Source organism: Mytilus edulis, chromosome 10, assembly GCF_963676685.1.
Source record: "Mytilus edulis chromosome 10, xbMytEdul2.2, whole genome shotgun sequence".
In the NCBI taxonomy this organism is placed as follows: Eukaryota; Metazoa; Mollusca; class Bivalvia; order Mytilida; family Mytilidae; genus Mytilus; species Mytilus edulis.
This window is the reverse complement of record NC_092353.1, coordinates 41,827,990-41,850,988: the sequence shown is the minus strand read 5'-3', so window position 1 is coordinate 41,850,988 and position 22,999 is coordinate 41,827,990. Positions and strand designations below refer to the sequence as shown.

The 22,999-nt window shown below is 32.4% G+C and overlaps 1 protein-coding gene across 1 annotated transcript; it reads left to right on the top strand.

Moving 5' to 3' along the window:
• The first annotated feature begins 1,743 nt into the window (after positions 1 to 1,743).
• Positions 1,744 to 7,878, top strand: LOC139492434 (C-type lectin domain family 10 member A-like). The gene is made up of 6 exons (XM_071280628.1): positions 1,744 to 1,777; positions 2,889 to 3,267; positions 3,906 to 3,979; positions 5,746 to 5,833; positions 6,129 to 6,347; positions 7,783 to 7,878. The coding sequence occupies exons 2-6, from the start codon at positions 2,913 to 2,915 to the stop codon at positions 7,788 to 7,790; spliced, it is 744 nt and encodes a 247-aa protein (XP_071136729.1). The 5' UTR covers positions 1,744 to 1,777; positions 2,889 to 2,912; the 3' UTR covers positions 7,791 to 7,878.
• The last annotated feature ends 15,121 nt before the right edge of the window (positions 7,879 to 22,999 follow it).

The following is a 22,999-nucleotide window of genomic DNA, read 5'->3' as shown; positions in this document are numbered from 1 at the left end:
TAATGGTGCTAGTACTCTATATATGAACATCGTATTGTCAAAAACAGCCCATATTTATGTAGCAGAAGCATTCTACTGTCCAATAAATCACTAAAAGTATACATTTTAACAATTTTGTAAAACTGCTATATTTTGGGGTCAAAAAGGGGTCTTACTGAACCTACTCCTTTATTTATTTGGTAGAATTTGTGTCCGCACTCCTAACAACAAAGTTAGTATGTTTAAATTTCTCTGTGTACGTTTTTTTATTGCGTTTAGTATAAATAAGTTGTGTAAGATTGCCTATTATATAATTTAAAAATACAAAATGCAATTGGTACCATAATCTATTATTAGATCATCTATATGGCTTTAGAAAATTAAAAGATAAGACATTATACGAGTATGCAAATCAAGGTGCATAGAAAATAAACGATGGATTGTTCAATTTTGACATATCAGAAACTAAACTTGCATTTTAATGGAAACATGATCTCTATTGCGTAATATATTATGCAACCCATGCACTTAAAATCTGATATAATTGAGATTGTTTCGATAAGTTTCCCAGATATGGTCATCAAAAAGTAAACAAGTTCATTAATTTGTAACTCTGGAATCAAGTTTCGTTATAAAACTCCAGCAAATCTTTTCACAATACATCTTATGTTTGAAATTGATTATAATTTATTATATATAATACTTAATTGTGCACGACTCTGAAGATTGTTTGTGAAAAAAGCCGCTGATTATGTTCATGAAGAAATACTTCCACAAAGCAGATGTTAAAAATACAAGATTGTTATCATTAGTTTGAGTTCTGAGTATGCCTCTTCCGGAAACCGTTAACATGGACAAGATTGAATAAAGTGTCTGACAATGAATCGTCGAACACAGAAGAAAACGTCTCATATGAACAATTTTATTTGACAGTCCACGTTATATCCTTTGCAATTAAGAAACGTTTAGGACAGTTTGTGCCGGAAAATTACAGACACCTCAAAACAGCATGTATCATATGACCGTTTTGTAATGATGAAATTGTCACTTTATTGTCTGTTCCAAATTGAAATTAAAAAAGCTCATCATTAAAATATCAGGATATAGAATAGACAATGTACATATATATTTATATTCACACAATAATTGCGTTCCTATACTATTCAATACTTCAACATACATCTGACACAAACTGTGTATGAAATTTGTATATTATACGTATTATATGTAATTTAGTTTGTTCATATATTGTACTGTTATATCACTGTCCAAGGTTAGAGGGAGGGTTTTGAATCTGCTAACATGTTTGCCTGCTCCACATTATGTATATATGTGCCTGTGACAAGTCAGTGGTTGTCGTTTGTTGATGTGTAACATATTTGTTTTTAACTCATTTTTGTTCATTAATTAGCCTGTTAGTTTTATTGTTTAAATTGTTTTACATTTTTTAATTTTACAGACGTTTATAGCTGACTTTGCGGCACATGCATTGCTAATTGTTGAAGGCCTATAGTTGTTAATTTCTGTGTCATTTAGGCTCTAATGGAAAGTTGTCTCATTGCCAATAATACCAGATCTTCTTTTTATATAATTTTTACATATATTTGTTGTTATTCACCGAATTTATTCACAATGCGTGCTATGAATTCAATTCCCTTTTTTCTAAAGGTTAAGCGTAATAGTGCGTGACACATAAATGAAATTTGATTCATAAAATAAGAACAACATTAATTTTGTTTTATATACATATTCCAATTCACACACTCTGTTAATTCGGTGGTCATCTGACAACTGGCAAGTACAGCTTTTTAAAGTTTTCAATAGTCTTTGTTCATTAAATCATTTTGTCATTAATTTTGTTTTGAAAATTTACAACATTTCCTTAAAAGAAAGATTTGTATTTGACAATGTTTGAGGTCAGCTTGCCTGAAATGACATGTGGACTAACGTAGGCATTATGCGTCTTTCGTCTTCATCGATCGACGTCCTTATACCAATCATAGTCTTCTTTCCTTAAACTAGATGGTTTTCTTACTTTGTATAATTGATGTTTACAAATTACCCAACCCAAGTCGTCCCGTTTTACCTCGACCAACACGGGGAAATTGCAGCTCGAGGTTAGTTATCTTTATTCTGGTCATCTAATTTCTAAAATGAATTTTGTTTTTTGGGCTTAGTAAATAAAAAATACAACGTTAAAATGGACTACATTTGCGAAAGGTCTATTAGAAATGACTTAATATGTGAATCGAAATGCCAATGAGTCAACAAGTAGTCTAGTTCTATTATCGAGACATTGGATCGATTGCTCTTTAATTTAAAGTGAATATTTACAATTACTTAATAATTCGGTTGTCCCTTACTATATCAAAAATCTTTTTGAAAACATCAGACACGTCAGTGACATTAGGTAAACTCCAAGAAGTAATAGCTTACGTTACAGAGAAGACGGGGCAAGCGAGAGAACTCATTAGGTCATTTAAACTTTACTATATATATAACGACTGACTCAGAATGTGGCATAATGTGTCATCTTAAGTTTTAAAATTGCCAGTAATTCTAGCAAAGATGAACCTCATGTTACATAAATCAACTGTTCCTTATCTGAAACTACTAGAAATTAATTTCCTTTAAAAAATATCGAACAAACTAAGTTTGTTTTCATTCCGTAATATACATGCGGGACAAATACTGATAGTTAATTCATTTTTTTTTAAATCAGTGTTTCTTCGATTAATATTTTTAAATCTTGAGATTTCTTAGAATAACAAGTTTGTTCAAAGGTCAGATGTTTAATTATTATACAATTGTTCTTGCAAATGTGTTTTTTATTTTATATCATTTATTAACTGAAAATGAAAGAAAAATCTTGATGTTCGAATCACATTGTTTGTACCTTGTTCTTACAGTTCTTATAGTTTAAAAAGTAAACGATGATGATGATACTTAATATCATTTCGCTTCTGTTCTTCTTTGAGAACGTAATATGTCTTCCATGTTTAACCAATGAGGCAAAGGAGGATTTCGATAAATCCAGAAAAGACCTTACACTGGTACAAAGCGATATCGGAAAAGTTGTCAGTACACTGGAGAGTAACCATCAACAGACCATAACCCGTTTAGAGACAGCACTCAAAAAAACTGTATCGGTTATGGAAAACAGTGTCAAAAAAACAACTGATGTTCTAAAGAACAATCTCGGGACATTTAAAACTACACTGAACAGCATGGGTCAGCAGATTAAGAAACTAGATAAAGATTTCATAGTGTTGGGAAAAGATTTTCGAAGTAAGTTTAGATATATTTCACAAAAGGTTTTTTTTTCTATTTAGCAATTTTCTATCAACTACGACAATCACAAAGACATTACAATTTTTTTTCCATTTTTTTTTTCATTCTTTCATTTTTCTTAATTGTTTGTTTCTATATGATGATATACAGTTAGTCCCTTTTTATGGATTGTTTTAGTTGATTTTTTGTGGCTTCCATGAATCTTGTGATTGCTTCTCTCAGTACGCTTGTTAAAAGTGAATTTACTGTAGTAAAAATATTTATAAAGTTTTTTCGTAAAAGGATTTGTACTGTATTGTTTGCTCATTACCTGATCGAAATATGAAGGGTTGTGGTAATACAAACACTAGTGCATGTGTCTCTCCAAATTCACCAACCTGATCAATGGTTGCTAATAATTAAAACTTAAAGTTTTGTCTATAAGGATTATCTATAATTGATTGATAATTTTTATGCACGCCAGGGATATTATTCTGCGGATTTTAGTTCTGCTTTACTTATTTAATTGCAGATATTAAAACGACTTGACTATTTTATACATCACCATCATCGTCATCATTTGGTGCTTGTCTTATATTTTGTTGTATTAGTTGTTTTTGTGGTTGTTGCTGATAAATATATCTTTATCATTACAGAGACAAAGTGGATCAAATATGACGGACATTGTTACTACTATAGTCCTAACACTGCTGACTGGTTTACAGCGGAAGTAAGTGTTCATTTTCGTTGTTGGCATCATTTCCCAACCAATTATTTACAGAATGAATTCTTTGAAAGGATGAATACTTTTAGTATTTATATGATTTTTTCATACATACAACGAATTTGTGAAAATTCATTTGCAAGAAACAACAAATCCACATTTAAAGTGTAATACGCACAGGTTTAATCCACGTGTATCTTCATAAAGAAAATGCCTGCATTCAAAGTGTCGAAAATGACAGATGTTTTTCATTCGTTAGATGTGTTTTCGCTTCAAATGTTGCCATTTTGTTAAGTACTTTCCATTTTGAATTTCAATTGCGGTGGATTTTTTTTTGTTTTTGTTCTTTTATTTTTAATTGCAAAACTTTTTATTACAAACATATTAAATTATCAATGTCATTTGCTTTGAACACTCCAAGATCAAACCAGGCAATTATTATGTTAAAAGTAAAAACAGAAAAGATACATTTCATTTAAGAAAGTAAACGACTTAAAAGATATTTTTGTATAATATACAATTATCTTACGCACATTGTAGTATGGAGCTAACTGATATCAGGCATATTTTCAACTAAAGGCAAATTGTATATAAACAATGGTGTTGAAAGGTCAAATATTTTTTTATAACTTGAAGATTCATATCGATCAATTCCTGTGAAGCTATTAATGTGTTGATAGGGGGCTTTTAATTTGTTCACATATTTGACCCCGGCAAAAGTTTTCTACTTAAATCTTAGCGAAAAAAGCACATTTATTTGGCATACCAATGTATTAAACAAAAAAAGTTATCATATATCATTATGATTTATATGCCATTACTTTTTTGTATTTTAAAACCAAATGCAACATTCAAAATGCAGACTACCAAAAGAACCAAGTACTTCTGTCTGTCAAACTTCCTTTACCATAAAGTTTTTTTTTATTTATATGAGGTTACAAGTCTTCAACTTTTAAAATAAATAGTCTTCTCTATCACAAATTATTTTTTATAGAATGGTTTAATGTTTTCTTGAAACTTTTACAATTAGCTCTGTAATCCAATTAGAATTTATTTTTTAGTGATATAAAGGAAAAATGATATTAAAGAAAGAGCTGATAATTGAAAAGAAAAACATGTCTTTGCAAACCTGTACAATTGTAACGGATGTCTTGCTTAAAAACATTAAAACTCAGAACGGTGATACAATTTTGTCGAAAAAATATTTGCAGCAGACATATAATTAAAAATATTAAAAGATTTAGCATGACAAAACGTTTCCCAAAGAAAATTAAATTAACAATTTAATTGTAAAACATGTAGTAGTAACATTTCTGAACGCTTTTTGACTGTAACGAATTTGTTAACAGAAACATAATACCACATGCACATCTTTTTTTTTTATATTTCAGAGCTCAACATTATAACGTTCAAAATTCACATTACTAGTAACAATTAATATAAAGGTCAACTGAAATACTTTTGTAAATTTTTTCACTTGCACCCCTTGAATATCTGTAAAACATCATTAACGACAGAATTATTTTTTTGTCTTTTACATCTTACAATGCCCTTTTATAATACTACATGTACATATTTGCGCTAACTGTATTTAACTTTAAAGATTTTCAATTTTGTATCGGCATCAGTGTTGACTTCGAACAGGTTAATAATAAATCTCATGAATTGTGTGATATCGTTGACCATCCATTTCTAAAATTGTTTTAATTCTGTTTGGTAATTATAATTATATTACATTTCCTGAATAATATATTTTTTTTCGTACTACGTAGAGAAAATGTAGAGACATTGGAGGATACCTTGCCAAAATCGACAACGATGAAGAAAAGAACAACATGTATTCAAATGCAAATTTAAAAAGTGAGTATTGATGTAGTATTTATACAATCTTTACTGTTAATAGAATGGTATCTTTTAAAAACCTGTTTTCCAATTGTACAACGCAATTTACATGTACTCGATATATTTGTTTAAAATGATCTAAATATAATATCAGAAAGGATTGATACAGTATTAGTTCACCATGAACCACAATTTAAACAAAAAGAAAGATCCTAAATTGACATGTTAATTCAGCTGAATCCTCCTGTTTAGTTTTTATTAATGGAATACAAACCGATACTTTGTATATGGACATGCTCTTGTTTCCTCATAGACTATAACTACTGGATTGGTTTGACAGACCTAAAAGAAGGAGATTATCGCTGGACTTATGATCAAAATAAAGCTGAGATTAAAGAATGGTACCCAGGTTATGGTTCGAAAGGAACCGGCTCTAACTGTGTTGCGGCCGCCTATCATGACAATAAACTAAAACCGTTCGATTCCAACTGTTCAAGCTCCAGCTTTCGTTACATCTGTGAGAGCAATTTCTGTAAGTAAACTTTTTACAGGTATACAATTACTCGTCATTGTTATTAATGTAAATGACAAAAAGATTCAGTGCTAGAATGTATATTGTTTTTTTAACCTGCAAATACTCATTTGTTGCATTTTGTGATTTAAAATTAATATATGAATCTGATAAAGGACTGGTATAACTTTCTAAACATTAGATAGATTGAATTGAATAGGGAAGGAAGTTTGATAATAGTTAAAATATAAATGGACGCAAAACCTTGACAAAGTATCCTTTTAGATAATTTGATTTTAGATTTTACATCTTTGGCAAAAGAGGGACGAAAGATACCAAAGGGATAGTCAAAGTCATAAATCTAAAACAAACTGACAACGCCATGGCTAAAAATGATACCATTTGACAACATGTCTGTCCGTCATTAATGCACGGGGAGGGGGAAGTTACTAAAACAATGTTAATAAACGTGTAGTTTTCTTATTGCCTGCCTCCGTATAGTAGTTTTCTTATTGCCTGCATCGTATAAAAATTATGTTTTTTTGTGATTTATAATATGTTAAAGTGTGTAGGTGTGTGTAAAACCTATTCTGTAACCACATCGTTTGAGTTAAGCCAATTGCCACTGATTGTTTATATAAAGAAGATGTGATATGATTGCCAATGAGACAACTATCCCGATGAGGGACCAAATGATACAGAAATTAACCCTATAGATCACCGTACGGCCTTCAACAATGAGAAAAGCCCATACTTCATAGTCAGCTATAAAAGGCCACAAAACGATAAGTGTATAACAATTCAAACGAGAAAACTAACGAACTATAGAAATCACTTGACAAAAAACAAAAACTTTAATGGACGTTAGCGGGTAATTGTTTATCCCAACAACAAAAAGACTTATTACTGATATGAGAGTTACTGACAGCTTGTTCAAAGTCATTAACAACTTATAAAAAAATCATGCATCCATGACTAAATCATCAATTAATACACATTCAACATACAATGGATTTAGCATTAAGACGTCATGAAAATGTTTTTGTGGTGTACTGTTAAGGGTTAGGGGTTGTTCAGCGTTAACAAATATATTCAACCGTGTAACATTATATATGTGCCTGTCCCAAGTATTGAGCCTGTTGATCAGTGTTAGGTTCATGTCTGTTTTTTTTGGTTTTTTTCGTACATAATTTGGTTATTAACTAGGCCGTTACTTTTGTTGTATGATTTGCTTTACATAACTTATGTTAGGGTCTTTGATAGCTTGCTATACAGTTTAGGTATTATAATTGTTGAAGGTTATACGATTCTTAAAGTTGTTTACATCGACCCTATTTGAACTGTAGTGGATAGTTGTCTCGTCAGTAATCATACCACATCATATTTGTATATTAAAGATAGCTATGGCACAGTATAATTTCATTTATGATACTGATTCATTTTTTGTTTGTTTCAGGTTTCTAAGAAAGACAGAAAGACGTTTGTTATCAGCAGCTTGATTTCACTGAAAAACTATCACTGATTTATCTGAATACATATTGTTTAAACTTTAGACTTGTATTTTGTGACATTTTTCCAGTTATCTGCATTCATCTTAAAACATACACGGCAATGAGTGACTTACTAACACAAACACGTTTTTAAAACACTTTTTCACTGATCTTATTGATTTTCGATTTCATTGTGGCTTTATTACCTATCACTACGTGGAAACTCAACACCCAACATGGCGTCCAATGAAAAAAAGAGGCAGATTATGACTTTTTACCATAACCAGACGACAGCATTCAATGGGTGTGCAACGGCTATAAAGGGGCATCCCATACAATTTGTAAGTTGCTAACATCTATGCACACTAGACAAGATAAAATAGAAACATCAGTTGTTGGTTTCGCTAAGAGTCTAAAACATTGTAATGAAATAATCAATTCTGTGTATAACAATATATCCGAGCTAAATGAAAATTTACTAATGATGGTGTAGCAACAAAGAATTAAGATTAATGATGATATGTCAGAACTAGAGAAAAGAGAAGTTACAATTTATAAATTTTAGTATATCTGAAAGCGAGGATGAGAGTTCAAGAATTAAAGAACATTAATTTATTAAGGGGCTTTGTAGAGATTCTTTATATTATGAATTGCTGACAATACTATTGATGAGATAACACGGTGGAATTCCAAGTCAGAGAAAGGCTGTGGAAAATTGGGAAATTGAGACCATCTAGGTTAATTGTTATAGATTATTTGTATACAAACAATCTATTGATAGGTGCACACAAGAAAAATTGGAAAAAGCTGCGATCTTACAAAAAAAAAAAGAGAAATCAATAATGCTCTTAGAATTGAATTGGGCCATATTAAAAAGGATTTTCCCCATAGGAGTTGGTTGGGCCATTTGTAGAGAGAAGATAGTTGAATTACCGTATTCGTATTCTGGGATTCCTCCATGAGCCCCTGATAAGTAAAGATAACAATACTTATTCAGTTACTTCAAATGTAAATACGTTAACAGTTAATGTCGATAATTATGTTCTAGTTAATAGTTGTTTTTCAGTTACAGATGAGAAATAAGTTGAAAATTTTTTTTCTGATCACCAGTCTATAAGTGAAGATAAGAAATGTACTTCGAAGGATACAAGGAAATTTTTGAGAGTTTTGTTTTCTAATGTTGACACCCGGTCAAATATGCGTTTAGAGTTTGAGTCATATTTATCAATTGAAAAAATTCTATGGATAAATTTAAAGCTTTCATGCTCAATATACCTGAATATGAAAATATAGGCATGTATATGACAAGATGGGTGATAGAGGTGTAGTTATTTATATTCCCAATTGTTTGACAGCTTTAAAGTTGACATTTTATCTGAATCTGGGTTTCATGAATCAGTGTGCAGTAAGGATTCTACTTCATCAAAATTATCTCCCCATTAGCTAGGTTCACACTGCCGATCAGATCAATCGATGATCCCGATTGTCAATATGTCCACCACCAAGCGTGACCGAATTCGTGATCGGGCCAGTTTACGACTTACACCGAACTGCTATCCGACCATTCATGACTCCTTAATGACTCCACATCGACTCTAACCCGACCACTCATTAAATACATATTCGATTATTCCGACCTTCTCACGATCTCTAGACGACCTTTACTCCTCTAGCTTGACAATATTTAACTATAATATTCGATCTTAGGCTGAAATCTCCAGGCTAGATCGACATGACTATATAGGGGTCCTTTGGATAGGCGGGAATTCGTCGGATATGTAAAATTTCAGTATAAGAAAACGTCTGAATGTGTGATGCCTGCTGCAGCGGTGAAGGCATTAAGGGTTACCATTGTCCGTCCGCAAGTAACTCCCAATAATTAGTTTCCGTTCTCTAAATTTATTTGGCATCAACCAAATGTTATTAATCGTATATATACATAAAGCTTATTACCATAAACATAGATCAAGTGCGAATATGGATAACGCCACTTTCACCTTTCTTGAGTTATGACCCATTATAAAGTCATATGCAAGCAATGTATTACTTTTTACATTATGTATTTGGTTCGATTCAGTAGTTTATACGACGTCGAAGTAAAATCATTTAAGATATCTTTGTACAAATGAAGCAGGTAGATGCCCAGAGAGACAGGTTAATAGCTGTGGCCGACTTTAAAGAGAGCTTGGAAGAAAAAAAGAAGGCATAGAAGACGAACCAGAAGGCGTAGACAGCAACAGGCGCCGAGATATCTAGGTTAGGCAGTGGCTGACACGACGACAATTATATGGGCAGAATGAGAGACTTACAAGAGCTCAACAAGGAAGATCCAAATGGTTATAATATCTTCCGAAGAGTGGACGCTGTTTTGTTGTTGGAGTTTTTACTATTTTTTCTTCAAAATGACACCATCCACACGAGATTTGTTACTAGAGTGGTACTTATGTTGAATAGCAATAAACATAAATTTAACCATCCCTTTTCCTTGCTTTCAAACAAATTAAACTTACTATTTGTGTCATATATATGCATATGTATATTATCAGTATTTTCCATAGATTTGATATCCAGTAGTTGAATATTTGAAGATAATTTCTTTTTGGTGTATCCATTGCAAAAACCTGCATGTATTTTCTTAAACATATTGCAAAAGGAGGTTAAGATGTCACACTTTTCCCTAAAATCTGGTCAAAAGCAGCATTTCAATCCCTTGGAGTGATACTTTTTTCTTAAACTGTTTACATATATCCACCAAGAGATAAATAAAAAGCATTTGTCATTCGACTCATTATTTGTAAAATTGCGTCAAAATGTTCGTGTGATAAAAGATATGTTTGTAAACATTAGGCTTGGTGCATTTTTGTGCCTCTCCCAAGTCAGGAGCCTCTGGTCCTTGTTATTTTTGTATAATTTTTTTTTAATTTTTATTTATTATATGTTTTATAGTTACCACATCTCCTTATTTTTATACTATGGACCTACGGAAAATACGGACGGTCAAACAGAAAAAAAACCCCATAAAACGGATAAAAAATCATTATGATGTTGAAGGCTAAATAGTCATCAGATTTCTAAACTAGAGGCTCTGAAGAGCCTGTGTCGCTCACCTTGGTCTATGTGAATATTAAACAAAGGAAGCAGATGGATTCATGACAAAATTGTTTTTTGGTGATGGTGATGTGTTTGTACATCTTACTTTACTGAACATTCTTGCTGCTTACAATTATCTCTATCTATAATGAACTTGGCCCAGTAGTTTCAGTGGAAAATGTTATTAAAATTTTATAAATTTTATGAACAATTATTAAAAATTGACTATAAAGGACAATAACTCCTTAAGGGGTCAATTGACTATTTCGGTCATCTGGACTTATTTGTAAATCTTACTTTGCTAATATTATTGCTGTTTACAGTTTATCTCTATCTATAAAAATATTCAAGATAATAACCAATAACAGCAAAATTTCCTTAAAATTACCAATTCAGGGGCAGCAACCCAACAAAGGGTTGTCCGATTCATCTGAACATTTCAGGGCAGATAGATCTTGACCTGATAAACAATTTTACCTCTTGTCAGATTTGCTCTAAATTCTTTGGTTTTTGAGTTATAAGCCAAAATCTGCATTTTACCCCTATGTTCTATTTTTAGCCATGGCGGCCATCTTGGTTGGTTGGCCGGGTCACCGGACACATTTTTTAAAACTATATACCACAAAAATGATTGTGGCCAAGTTTGGATTAATTTGGCCAAGTAGTTTGAGAGGAGAAGATTTTTGTAACAGATTACTAAGATTTACGAAAAATTGTTAAAAATAGACGAAAAAGGGCAATAACTCCTAAAGGGGTCAACTGACCATTTCAATCATGTTGACTTATTTGTAAATCTTACTTTGCTGAACATTATTGCTCGTTACAGCTTATCTCTTTCTATAATAATATTCGAGATAATAACCAAAAACAGTAAAATTTCATTAAAATTACCAATTTAGGGGCAGCAACCCAACAACGGGTTGTCAGATTCATCTGAAAATTTTAGGGCAGATAGATCTTGACCTGATAAACAATTTTACCTCGTCAGATTTGCTCTAAATGGTTTGGTTTTTGAGTTATAAGACAACAACTGCATTTTACCCCTATGTTCTATTTTTAGCCATGGTGGCCATCTTGGTTGGTTGGCCGGGTCACCGGACACATTTTGAAACTAGATACTAGTACTCAAATGATGATTGTGGCCAAGTTTGGTCAAATTTGGACCAGTAGTTTCAGAGGAGAAGATTTTTGTAAAATTTAACGACGACGGACGACGACGACATATGCCGGACGCAAAGTGATGGGAAAAGCTCACTTGGCCCTTTGAGCCAGGTGAGCTAAAAATGAATTTTATTGCATAATTACTTTCATATTTGAAAAATCCTCCGTGGCCCAAATGCAGGATCTACTTCCCCTTCCGAAGCACCTGCGATCATCTAAGTTATTTAATAGGTTTCGTGTTGCTACATTTTTAGTTTTCTGTGTTGTGTTATGTTGACTGCTGTTTGTCTTCTTGTGGTTTTCGTTATTCGCCATGGCTGTGTCGGTTTGTTTTCGACCTTTGAATTTGCTGTATTTTGCCTCTCATTTAAAATTCTAACCCTCCTTGCAGAGGTACGGACAAGTATTTTGCATGGAGGATTCTTTGGGGAATCAATCTTAGTACAGTAAACATAAACAGTGACGAAATAGTTTTGCTGAAGCAAAGTTATGAGAGTTAATCAGATCTGCGCACCCTTTTAAGCTAGGTTCACACTGCCCATCAGATCAACCCGATGATCCCGATTGCCCAAACTTCCATGACCAAGCTCAACCAAATTCTTGATCGGGCCTGTTTACGACTCTACGTACCCGACCGCCATCCGACTATACACGACCATAACTCGACCATTCACGACTCCTTAATGACTCCATCCCGACAATCAAATGAATACGTATTCGATAATTCCGATCAATTCACGATCTTTACAGGATCCTTACTCGACTAGCTAGACCAAATCAACTATTCACGATCTCAGCCTGATCTCGACCAGACGAGATCGACCTGATCGTATATGGTCGTAGGGATAATCGAGAATTGGTCGGGTATGCCCATTTTTAGTATACAAACGTCCGAATATAGTATTCCCTGCCGCTTCAGAGTGGCAACATGACCCTTAATGTTATATATGTTAGCTGGGGCATTATTGGTATCCCATGGATACATTCTCCGTTTTTCGGGTTATATACAGTAGAAGGTCCGAGTAAAATCATACATTTAAAATATCTACATAGAAATAAAGCAGTTGGATTTGTAAGAAAGGTGGTAAGAGCTCAAAGAGACAGGTTAATAGCTGTGACGGAGCTTGTAGAGTGCATAGAAGACGAAGAAGATGGTGTAGACATCAACAGGCGACGATAAATCTAGTTGAGGCAGTTGCTGATACGACGACCACTGTGTGGGCAGTTTGAGATACTTGCACTAACTCAATAAAGAGGAACCCAATGCTTATAAAAACTTCCTCATAGTGGACACTGATATGTAATGGTAGTTTTATTGCTCTTTTTTTGAAATGACACCACAAAATGAGATTTGTCACTGAGTTAATACTTAAGTTAGATAGCAGTATTCATAAACGTGACCATCTCAATTTCCTTGCTTTCTTATATAATTATAAATAAAAGTGTTATATGTGCATAAGTATGTAATCAGTATTTTTTTATAGATTGATACCCAGTAGTTGAATGGTTAAAGATATTTATTTTGTTTTTGCTGTATGGCAACAACCTGTATGTATTTGCCACAAAATATAGCAAAAGGAGGGCAAAGATGTCACATTTCCCCCCAAAATTTGACCCATAGTAGAATTTTAATCCTCTGGAGTGATATCTTTTCTAAAACAGTTTTCAACTTTACATATATCTATCAAGAGATCACGAGTGCATTTCTTTCTAACCAAAGTATGGTAAACGTTGTATGCCGTTTGTTATAGTTTGTTACACTTAACAGAAGTAGAAACAAATGCATCGTTTGGTTAGAGGGGATTGACGTTTTTAGTAATTTTAGACAATGTTTTGAGTTATGACAATAGTTATCAAAAGTAACAGGATTATAATTTTATACGCGAGACGCGCGTTTCGGCTACATAAGACTCATCAGTGACGCTCAGATCAAAATAGTTAAAAAAAGCAAAATAAATACAAAGTTGAAGAGCATTGAGGACCCGAAATTCCAAAAAGTTGTGCCAAATACGGCTAAGGTAATCTACTCCTGGGGTAAGAAAATCCTTAGTTTTTCGAAAAATTCAAAGTTTTGTAAACAGAAAATTTATCAAAATGAACATATAATTGATATTCATGTCAACACCGAAGTGCTGACTACGTATACTGGGCTGGTGATACACTCGGGGACGAAACGTCCGCCAACAGTGGCATCGACCCAGTGGTGTAATTAATAGTTATCAAAAGTACCAGGATTATAATTTTATACGCCAGACGCGCGTTTCGTCTACATAAGACTCATCAGTGACGCTAAGATCAAAATAGTTAAAAAAAAAAAACCAAATAAATACAAAGTTGAAGAGCATTGAGGACCCGAAATTCCAAAAAGTTGTGCCAAATACGGCTAAGGTAATCTACTCCTGGGGTAAGAAAATCCTTAGTTTTTCGAAAAATTCTAAGTTTTGTAAACAGAAAAACAAGCAAGAACACGTTTAGATAATTGATTTAATGTTAAAGTTAGAAAGAAATGCATCGTTTGAACTTAAAAAGACGAACGACAAACTGTAGACACATTTGCAGCGGTGGTATATTAGTATGTCCAAGTTTATGCAAACTTGCAATAAAAGATCAACACTTGTTCTCGCTGAACAGTTTGTATCGTTACTGTTAGAAAGAAATTCGCACCAAATAAAAAATATTTGTCTTTCGTCTCATTTTTGTGTGAAATTACGTCAAAAAGTTCGAAGGAAAACAAAATTGACTGTAAGGTGACCTATAGTTGTTATTGATAATTTCTGTGTCATTTGGTGTTCTGTGAAGAGCTGTCTCATTGGCAATTGTACCATATCTTCTTTTTTTAAGCTACAAACATTTCTGGGAAAACGAAAAATACGGATCAACAAAACAGAAAATAGCCCATAAAACATGTTAGAGCTTTTATCAGACATACATATAAGACGATCACAATACTTAAAACATAAAACACATCATGCAAAATAGATATTGTTATCAAGCACAGCAATTAATAAGCGTTGGCCCCTGAATTGGAAAACGGTAACGGTTTATTATCTCGGCATCTCTATACATATCTAGTTGGGTCGTACGATCTCTACATATGCTTTGTCTGGGTAAGTGGCGTATAAAGAAAAATATTGGCAACGCTGCAATCATTTTATAAATACTTAAGATAATCGTAAGAGTGGTCGTAAGTATTTCTTAGACGCTTAAGTGTGGATAGAGGCACTCTTATATTTACGATCAAAGTTGGTCGTAAGTTTTGACGTAAGTTCTTTTGTGAAATTGGTTTTTGACTTAAGACTTGACGTAAGTGTAATCTTAGACTTACGATGTTTTGTGAAATTGGCCCCTGTTTTGTATATATTTTGGCGGGTTTTTTTCTTCGAAATGTTTTAAAACTTTAAAATTTATTTTTAGTCTATGAGTGAAACAAATGTAGGACAAATATGAGGCTTACCTCTTTACTCTTAGGACCAGCGTGCTTACAAGTTAACATATCACATTGGCTGTCTTTGCTTATAACCTTAAAATTAAGCAATATAAAAAAGAAGATGTGGTATGATTGCCAATGAGACAACTATCCACAAAAGACCAAAATGACACAGACATTAACAACTATAGGTCACCGTAATGTTCTATCTGCCAGAGGACGTCTCCTATCTTTGCTAGTAAAATTGTAAATATTTCGGGTCTTGTTTCTGTCTCTTTTCCCCAATTACACGTTTATATATGTTTGTTGTAATTTGGTAATTTCGCTCCTTCAATTTACGTTTAAATGCTCAAATGCTTCTTAATTTGTCTTTGATTATGTGAAAGATGTAGGTAGTATATCGCCAGCTATTTTTCTTTTCATAATCTTTTTTTATCAACACTTTAATACTGGGACTATTATTCTAACTCAATATATTAGTCCCAGAATTTGGTTTTATTTAATTTTTCTTAAACAGTGACTTATACTTACATTATAATTCATATCATTTATTTTAACGTATTTAAGTAAGTCCACAATCTTAACATCAATCCCGATTTTATGGAAAAGTTAAAAATAGCATATTTTCAAAAATCTCTAACAAAAAACTTTATAAAAGGTGCATCAAGTTTGAAAAAGAAATACGTGCTCTTATGCTGCCGTTGCCAATTTTCAATGATTAAAGTTGGTTGGGGTCCAAATTATTTTTTAAAATGAAAATGCTTTCTACTGATTACAATTTTTAAATCGGGATAGTTTTATACAAGGCAAATGATTAAGAAAATTCATGTTATGAAGGAATTTACACATTTTGTACATAAATCAGACCGTTAGTTTTCTCGTTTGAATTGTTTTACATTAATTTTGTCATTTTGGGGTCTTTTATAGCTGACTAAAAAGTAAAGGTTTTGCTCATTGTTAATTGTAAAAGAAATTATTAGTTGGTCTTAAAATGCCGCATCTTATACTTTATTATGAAAATGAGAATGGTGATTATGTATTGTTTTGTTTTTACTTTCCGAAACATATTTTACAAGCTATCCTTTCATCTGATAATTTTTTGCAAACTCAAGCTTCAAAAAAGGGTCAGCGATCAATACTTTTTTTTATAATGTTTGAAATTATAAAATTTGGCAAAGTATGGAAAACACTTACACATACCAATATCATCCTCACAGATTACCAGCAGGTCGAAATGCGATTTTGAATAAAACAATTATTTTTATTTGACTAGATGTGTATTTTGAAGTAACTGATACGTGTGCATGTTCACATGGATCCGTGTTTTCTCAAGCGAACAACTATGGACCAGGAATGCATTTCATGCACGTTTTGAACTATACATTATTTTTGGTTAAGCGCTTCCATTTTTAACATATAAATGAGTATCGGTTTACACTAAATCTTCTTTGACAACTTTTTTAAAACCGTTTCCAAACTAATTATTTTTATGTTTTCGGTTTCAATCTTTTTGGTTTCGTTTGAAGTATCATCAAAGTACTGAAGTACTGAACATCGGTTGACCACAAGTTCTTGCGGATGGTCACAAGCACTTGTCTCAGAAAAAAAATCACACTTCTATACCTAAAACTGAGATTTATGTACAGAGATATATTTTTTTCTGAGACAAGTTCGTGCGTTGATGATGAATAAATGACAGGGAATTCAACCTCACTGCTTTATTATCTATTATAGTGTGGCGATACAAATCAGTATACTCTGGATATTTGTTATATCTTTTATTAATATTTGTATGTAGCAGGTACATGTACGTATAATTTCCATCCAATTGTATATAATTCTATTCTACGATTCTAATAAAAGTGCAGTACAAGTGCATGGTGGACACTCTTCTATAACAATTCGATTTTTTCAATAGATTGGATTGAGTAGACATTCATATTTTCCAACAAAACTTTCTTGAAGATCTATATTTTAATGCATATTAAACAGGAACTTTATTTTATATAGATCAGACCATTTCATAAAATTATGTTATGGCAAATATGCAAGATAAGTCGTTTACAGTTTAACGTTATTATAACTCGAACGTCAAATTACGGACAATACGGTTACGGGGACATGTTATTGGACATCTTAGATCGTTTCGGATTTTCTACCTGCAACTCAAACGAAAGTACATATCATATCATTTTAAAGGAAATTAAATGTATTTTCCATTAATATCAGTTAACAGGTGTTAAAAAATTGAGACATTGTAGAATTCGTTTGATAAAAAGCCTCTGAATTATTTTTTGTGTTATTTTGTCCATCGGGATATTTTATTGGACACGGGAAAAATGACGTTGTTTTTAAAATAAGACCGCAGTTACATAATGATGACTTCAGATAGCTTCCCCAGGACATGTATAATTTTTCTGATATTACTAAAATCTATTTTCGTCCGTTATATCTTATGAAAGTGAAGACAGAAAGTTTTTTTGACATTTTTTCTCTTTTTTATTTATACTCTTCTGACGATCTTCCTTCTCTTAAAGTTAAAAACGTCTATCACTTCATTTAACGTTAAATGTATACAATACAGTTGTAAAATTTTAAACCATTCTACATTGTACCCACTAAAGAATCCGAACTGGGATTTCAAAGACGCAGATAAAACAAAATTGTAACAGCGGGACACCTTTGAAATGACGTTATAGGCATCGAAATGAGCAAATTTTTCAAAAATCATCTATGTTATTGATTTCTATGGCTAATTTACTTTCCAATGATATGCATAAAATGGATATTTATTGTATAGGATAAGAGCTTGAATTTGAATAAACCGCCTTCTAACACATATTTCCAAAGTGACACCAATATATTGCGCAACGTCAAAGTCAACATTCATGAAATTGAATGAATACCTTTGGAAGACAAAAGTTTAGTCATAAGAATAACCTGCTACAATAAAGACGTTCGAGAAGCACCTTTAACTGTGGTTTTTGGAAGAGGAGTCGTCAAATAATATATTACAACCAAAGATGTTAAAAATGATCTTAGAACTTAATGCATTAATCCCCAGGGGTAAGGCTATAGGGATAGCTTGAATAGGTCTTTCAAGCTTCATTAATATTTATTAAAAGGGTGGGAAATTTAAAACGGTCAGGGTTATTTCTGATTAAGTGTCTGATGTTAGTATTTATTTTGTTGCGGTTAAAACCACATTATATTCCGCATTATTTTGAAACTTGCACCCAATTGACATCACAAGTAGACTGTAGGAATTCCCAAGTGTCTATAAGCTTTGTTTTAAGAGGTAATGACAATGTAGCGCATATTAAATCATTATAATAGGTATAGGTCTTCATTTTGGTATATAAATGTCTGGAAATATACATGGGTATATATCATGTTAACACAAAACAGAATGTATCTATATACATGTATGTTTCTGTACGGCTTCGTAAATGCGTGGTTATCCATTCGTAACATACCACATCGTCATAGTTGTATGCATATTTGTGTAAACTATGTTTGTATTTTACCCCGTCTGGGTAATGCGCCCTCATAACTAGACCTTACGGAAACGCGAACTATCTTGTACAAACGCGTAATATGATTTACGAACGAGTCAGGAGCAAATACAACCGGAATTCAGAACAATCCCGTTTACTTCGTGAATATTTAAAAATTTGCGCTTAAAACAGCTGTCACTTTTTTTATTGTGTCCTTTTATACTAGTGTGCGGCAAATTTTGTTAAATTTATAAAGATTTATCTATCCATTCTTAAACTTGTATTAAATATGAAGAGAAAGACAGATTTCATATGTATTTTTTAAGCTTTACCAATGCAATGTTAGGGGAGATAACTTAATTTAAAAACAAATATTTTCCTCTGAAACAAATATTGTTGACAAAAAGAGTGTATCCCATTATATATATTACTAAAGTAATACGATATTTACGAAATACCTGAGACAGTACACTGTTGAGGGATAAATAGTATATATATGATTATAAATATTATTATCAATTGTAATTAAAATGTCATAAATGTCAAAATATATTTAGTTTATTATAAACATTGATAAAGGGGGATAATCAAAACTGCTTGTTTTCAAAAAAAATATTCTATTTGTGTATTGTACTGTAATATGTAATTCAATAAATTTATTTGTTGAAACTTATCAGAACTGAATAATTTCTAAAAAAAACAAAAAAAAAAAACGATTATTTAAGCTCTTGTCATTTGCTGTGTCAGTTTTGTATTTTCTGTAATTGAGAAAAATAACCAGAAATATCTATGGAAATCCGAGAACGACCTTTATCTTGGTTTAAATCTACCCCTCATTGGTTGTCATTGTGAAAAGTTTTGGGATATTCAAAATTCAGAATATTTCCTTACGTAAGTTGTTGATATATTTGCAACGAAACTTTCTATTTTTTTTCTGTTTGGAATATTTTAAACAGCCAGATTGTAATGTTGTCTTTTTCTTCTTCTTTATAACGCTCGGTTTTACTTTGTACAACATGTATTCTTCAGTATTGAAGCCTTGTTGACACAAAGGAGAAGAAGAAGGAAAAGTAGTCCTGTGTAATAAAACAAGATATAAACACGTTACGAAAACTGGTATTAAATTTCAAATTTATTGAAAAAAAATACATTCGTATAATCTTGTTACTTAATCCATTTTAAATTCAATTAAATTGTCTTATATTAGTAGTTTTGTTAAAATATAAACCTATCTGTAAACTAAAAGTTTAATGAGGATAAACTAGATTTAAATCTTTTAAATAACAAATTTAAACTGGTATTATTTTTCAAATAATTAACAAATTTAATAACCCACATATCGGAATTAAACTCAAGAAAATTTGAAATTTAACAAAAGCATTAAATTTTCAAAATCTACTTAAATAATTCTTCGTAAATCAGAAGTTAAATTTAAAACTAGAAATTTAATATGAGAATAAATTTTGTAAACGTATCATTTCATGCAGTGATATATATACAGGTAAAATATAATCTTGATGTTCTTATAAAAATGAACTTCGAAAGATAGCTTAGTCACCAGAAGTCTAACAATGAATATAATTGCACGATTACTTTAATATTTCAAAAATCCGCCAGTGTCAAAACTGCAGGATTTTCTTCCCTTCCGGAACATCTGAGATCATCCCAGGTTTGGTTGAATTACGTGTTGCTAAGTTAGTTTTCTATGTTATGTGGACTGCTGTTTGTCTTCTCGTCGGTTAACGTTTTTCGCTATGGCTGTGTCGGTTTGTTTTCGACCTCTGAGTTTGATTGGTCCTATGGTGTCTTTTGTCTCTCTTTTAAAATGTTACATCTCCTTGCAAACGTAAAGACACGTTTTGTACATAGAGACATTTTTGTACAGTTAAAATAATGTTGCCAATATATTTTTGAAGAAGCAGAGTTATGAGAGTTAATCAAATCTGCACACACTTTTAGAGAATCGTGTAGCAGTCATGTGTTCTCGTGTATGGCCGAGTAGAGATCGAAGAGTGGTCAAATGTGGTCGCTAAGGTATCGGTAATTGGTCGAGTTGGTCTGGGATAATATAAATATACAAGTCACAGTGATCTGGAAGCGATCGGGCATTGGTCGAGTTAATCTGGAAATGATCGGACATAAGTCGAGCAACGGTCGAAATGATCGAGTACTGATTGGTAAAATTTTTGTATTCTGACCACACTCGATCCTTTCCCAATCAATTCGACCGCTACTCGACGAATTTTCGATCTCTCCTCAAGTGACTTGCTCCTCGATCCTTACTCGAATGTTTTTGGCATGTCAAAAACTCTCGGGTAGAAAGTCAGATCGATGACGAGCAAGGTAGACTATCCCGAACATTCTTGTGGATTGAGTCAGACCAGTCTCCCGATCACGTCTTGATCAGGCTTGATCGAGGTGATCTGATCGGTAGTGTGAACCTAGCATTATAGAGCTGTGTATCAGTCATGTGTACTCGTGTATGACCGAGTAGAGATCGGGTATTTGTCGAGTTGGTCTGAGATAAAAAAAAAATAAAAAAAATAATAGAAATCGCAGTGATCTGGAAGAGCTCGGGCATTGGTCTAGTTCATATAAACCACATATCAAACAGGTTGGCGATGATCGGGAAATGATCGTTTATTAGTCAGCATAGGTCGCGATGATTGAGTACTGATCTGTACAATATTTGTATTCCGATTAAACTCAATCTCTACACGATCCTTTCCCGACAAATTCGACCGCTACTCGACGAATTCCCGATCTCTTTTCGTGTGAATGGCTTTTCGATCCCTACTCGAATGTTTTTGACATGTCAAAAATTATCGGGTAGAAAGGAAGATCGATGACGAGCAAGGTAGTCTACCCCGAACATTTTTGTCTGTTGAGTCAGACCAGTCTCCCGATCGCTTAATCGAGTTGATCTGATATGCAGTGTGAACCTACTGTAGCTACAAGTTTGTTAAGGATAGTACATCCAGTACCAAATTGCCTACTGGTGGTGCTGTATCGTTGTTTTCGGCAGTTTTAACAAACCCTCTGGAAAAGTAGAAAGTTAATTTTATTTACCATTTCGAAAGCCATTTTCTACACACAGTATTTCGACTCTAGATATTGTATTCAAAGGGAGGGGCATCGTATCCAAAACATCATTCAGATATTCCAAACCAGGAGCATCTGACCTTTATTAGTCTTTTCGTTCATTTATATATTTTTGAGTTAAGTATGACGTCCATTATCACTGAATAAGTACGCTTTTTTTTATCGCTGTAATAAAGGCCCATTGATGGCCTTCAGATGTATTCTGCTTCTTAGATGGGTTGTTGTCTCTTTGACACATTCCCCATTACCATTATGAGTTTTATTTTAATCGACAAGTAATGTCCCAAATGTAAAAATTATAACAAAATTGCACTAGAAGACTCTATCATAAGACCTGGTTAGCAAGTCAATGTGATTTCCATTTACTACGTAGACTGTCAATTTGAAGCCTGTTTTCGATCATTCTCTACTTAAGTTTGGTTTACCTTCACCTGGTACGCTTTCTAATATCCTTTTCATGTTCAGCATCATTGTTTCTTAAATTAAATAAATGTATTTACTATTTAATAGTTTTACAATGTATAACATTTATAATGTCTTAATATTGGAACTTTTAAGTATGGAAAGCCCTATGTTATACAACTGATTATAATGTCTTATTGGATCTTTTAAGTATGGAAAGCCCTATGTTATACATGTACAACTGATTAAAAATAAGTTTCCCTAATCAAGACATAATTTTGCAAGCCTTAAAAAATGATCAATAGTTTGAGTTTCGTCCAATTCTAAAAAAAAGTTCATTGGAAGGTACCGAATACGAATTTGTTTATTATAGTGACATTGTGTATATAAATTATACCATATATTATAATAATAATATTTGTCAATACAATGTTTGTACACCCGGCCCATCGGACCTATAAATCACTTAAAAATATGAATCTTAAAATCATTTCATAGTAGAGT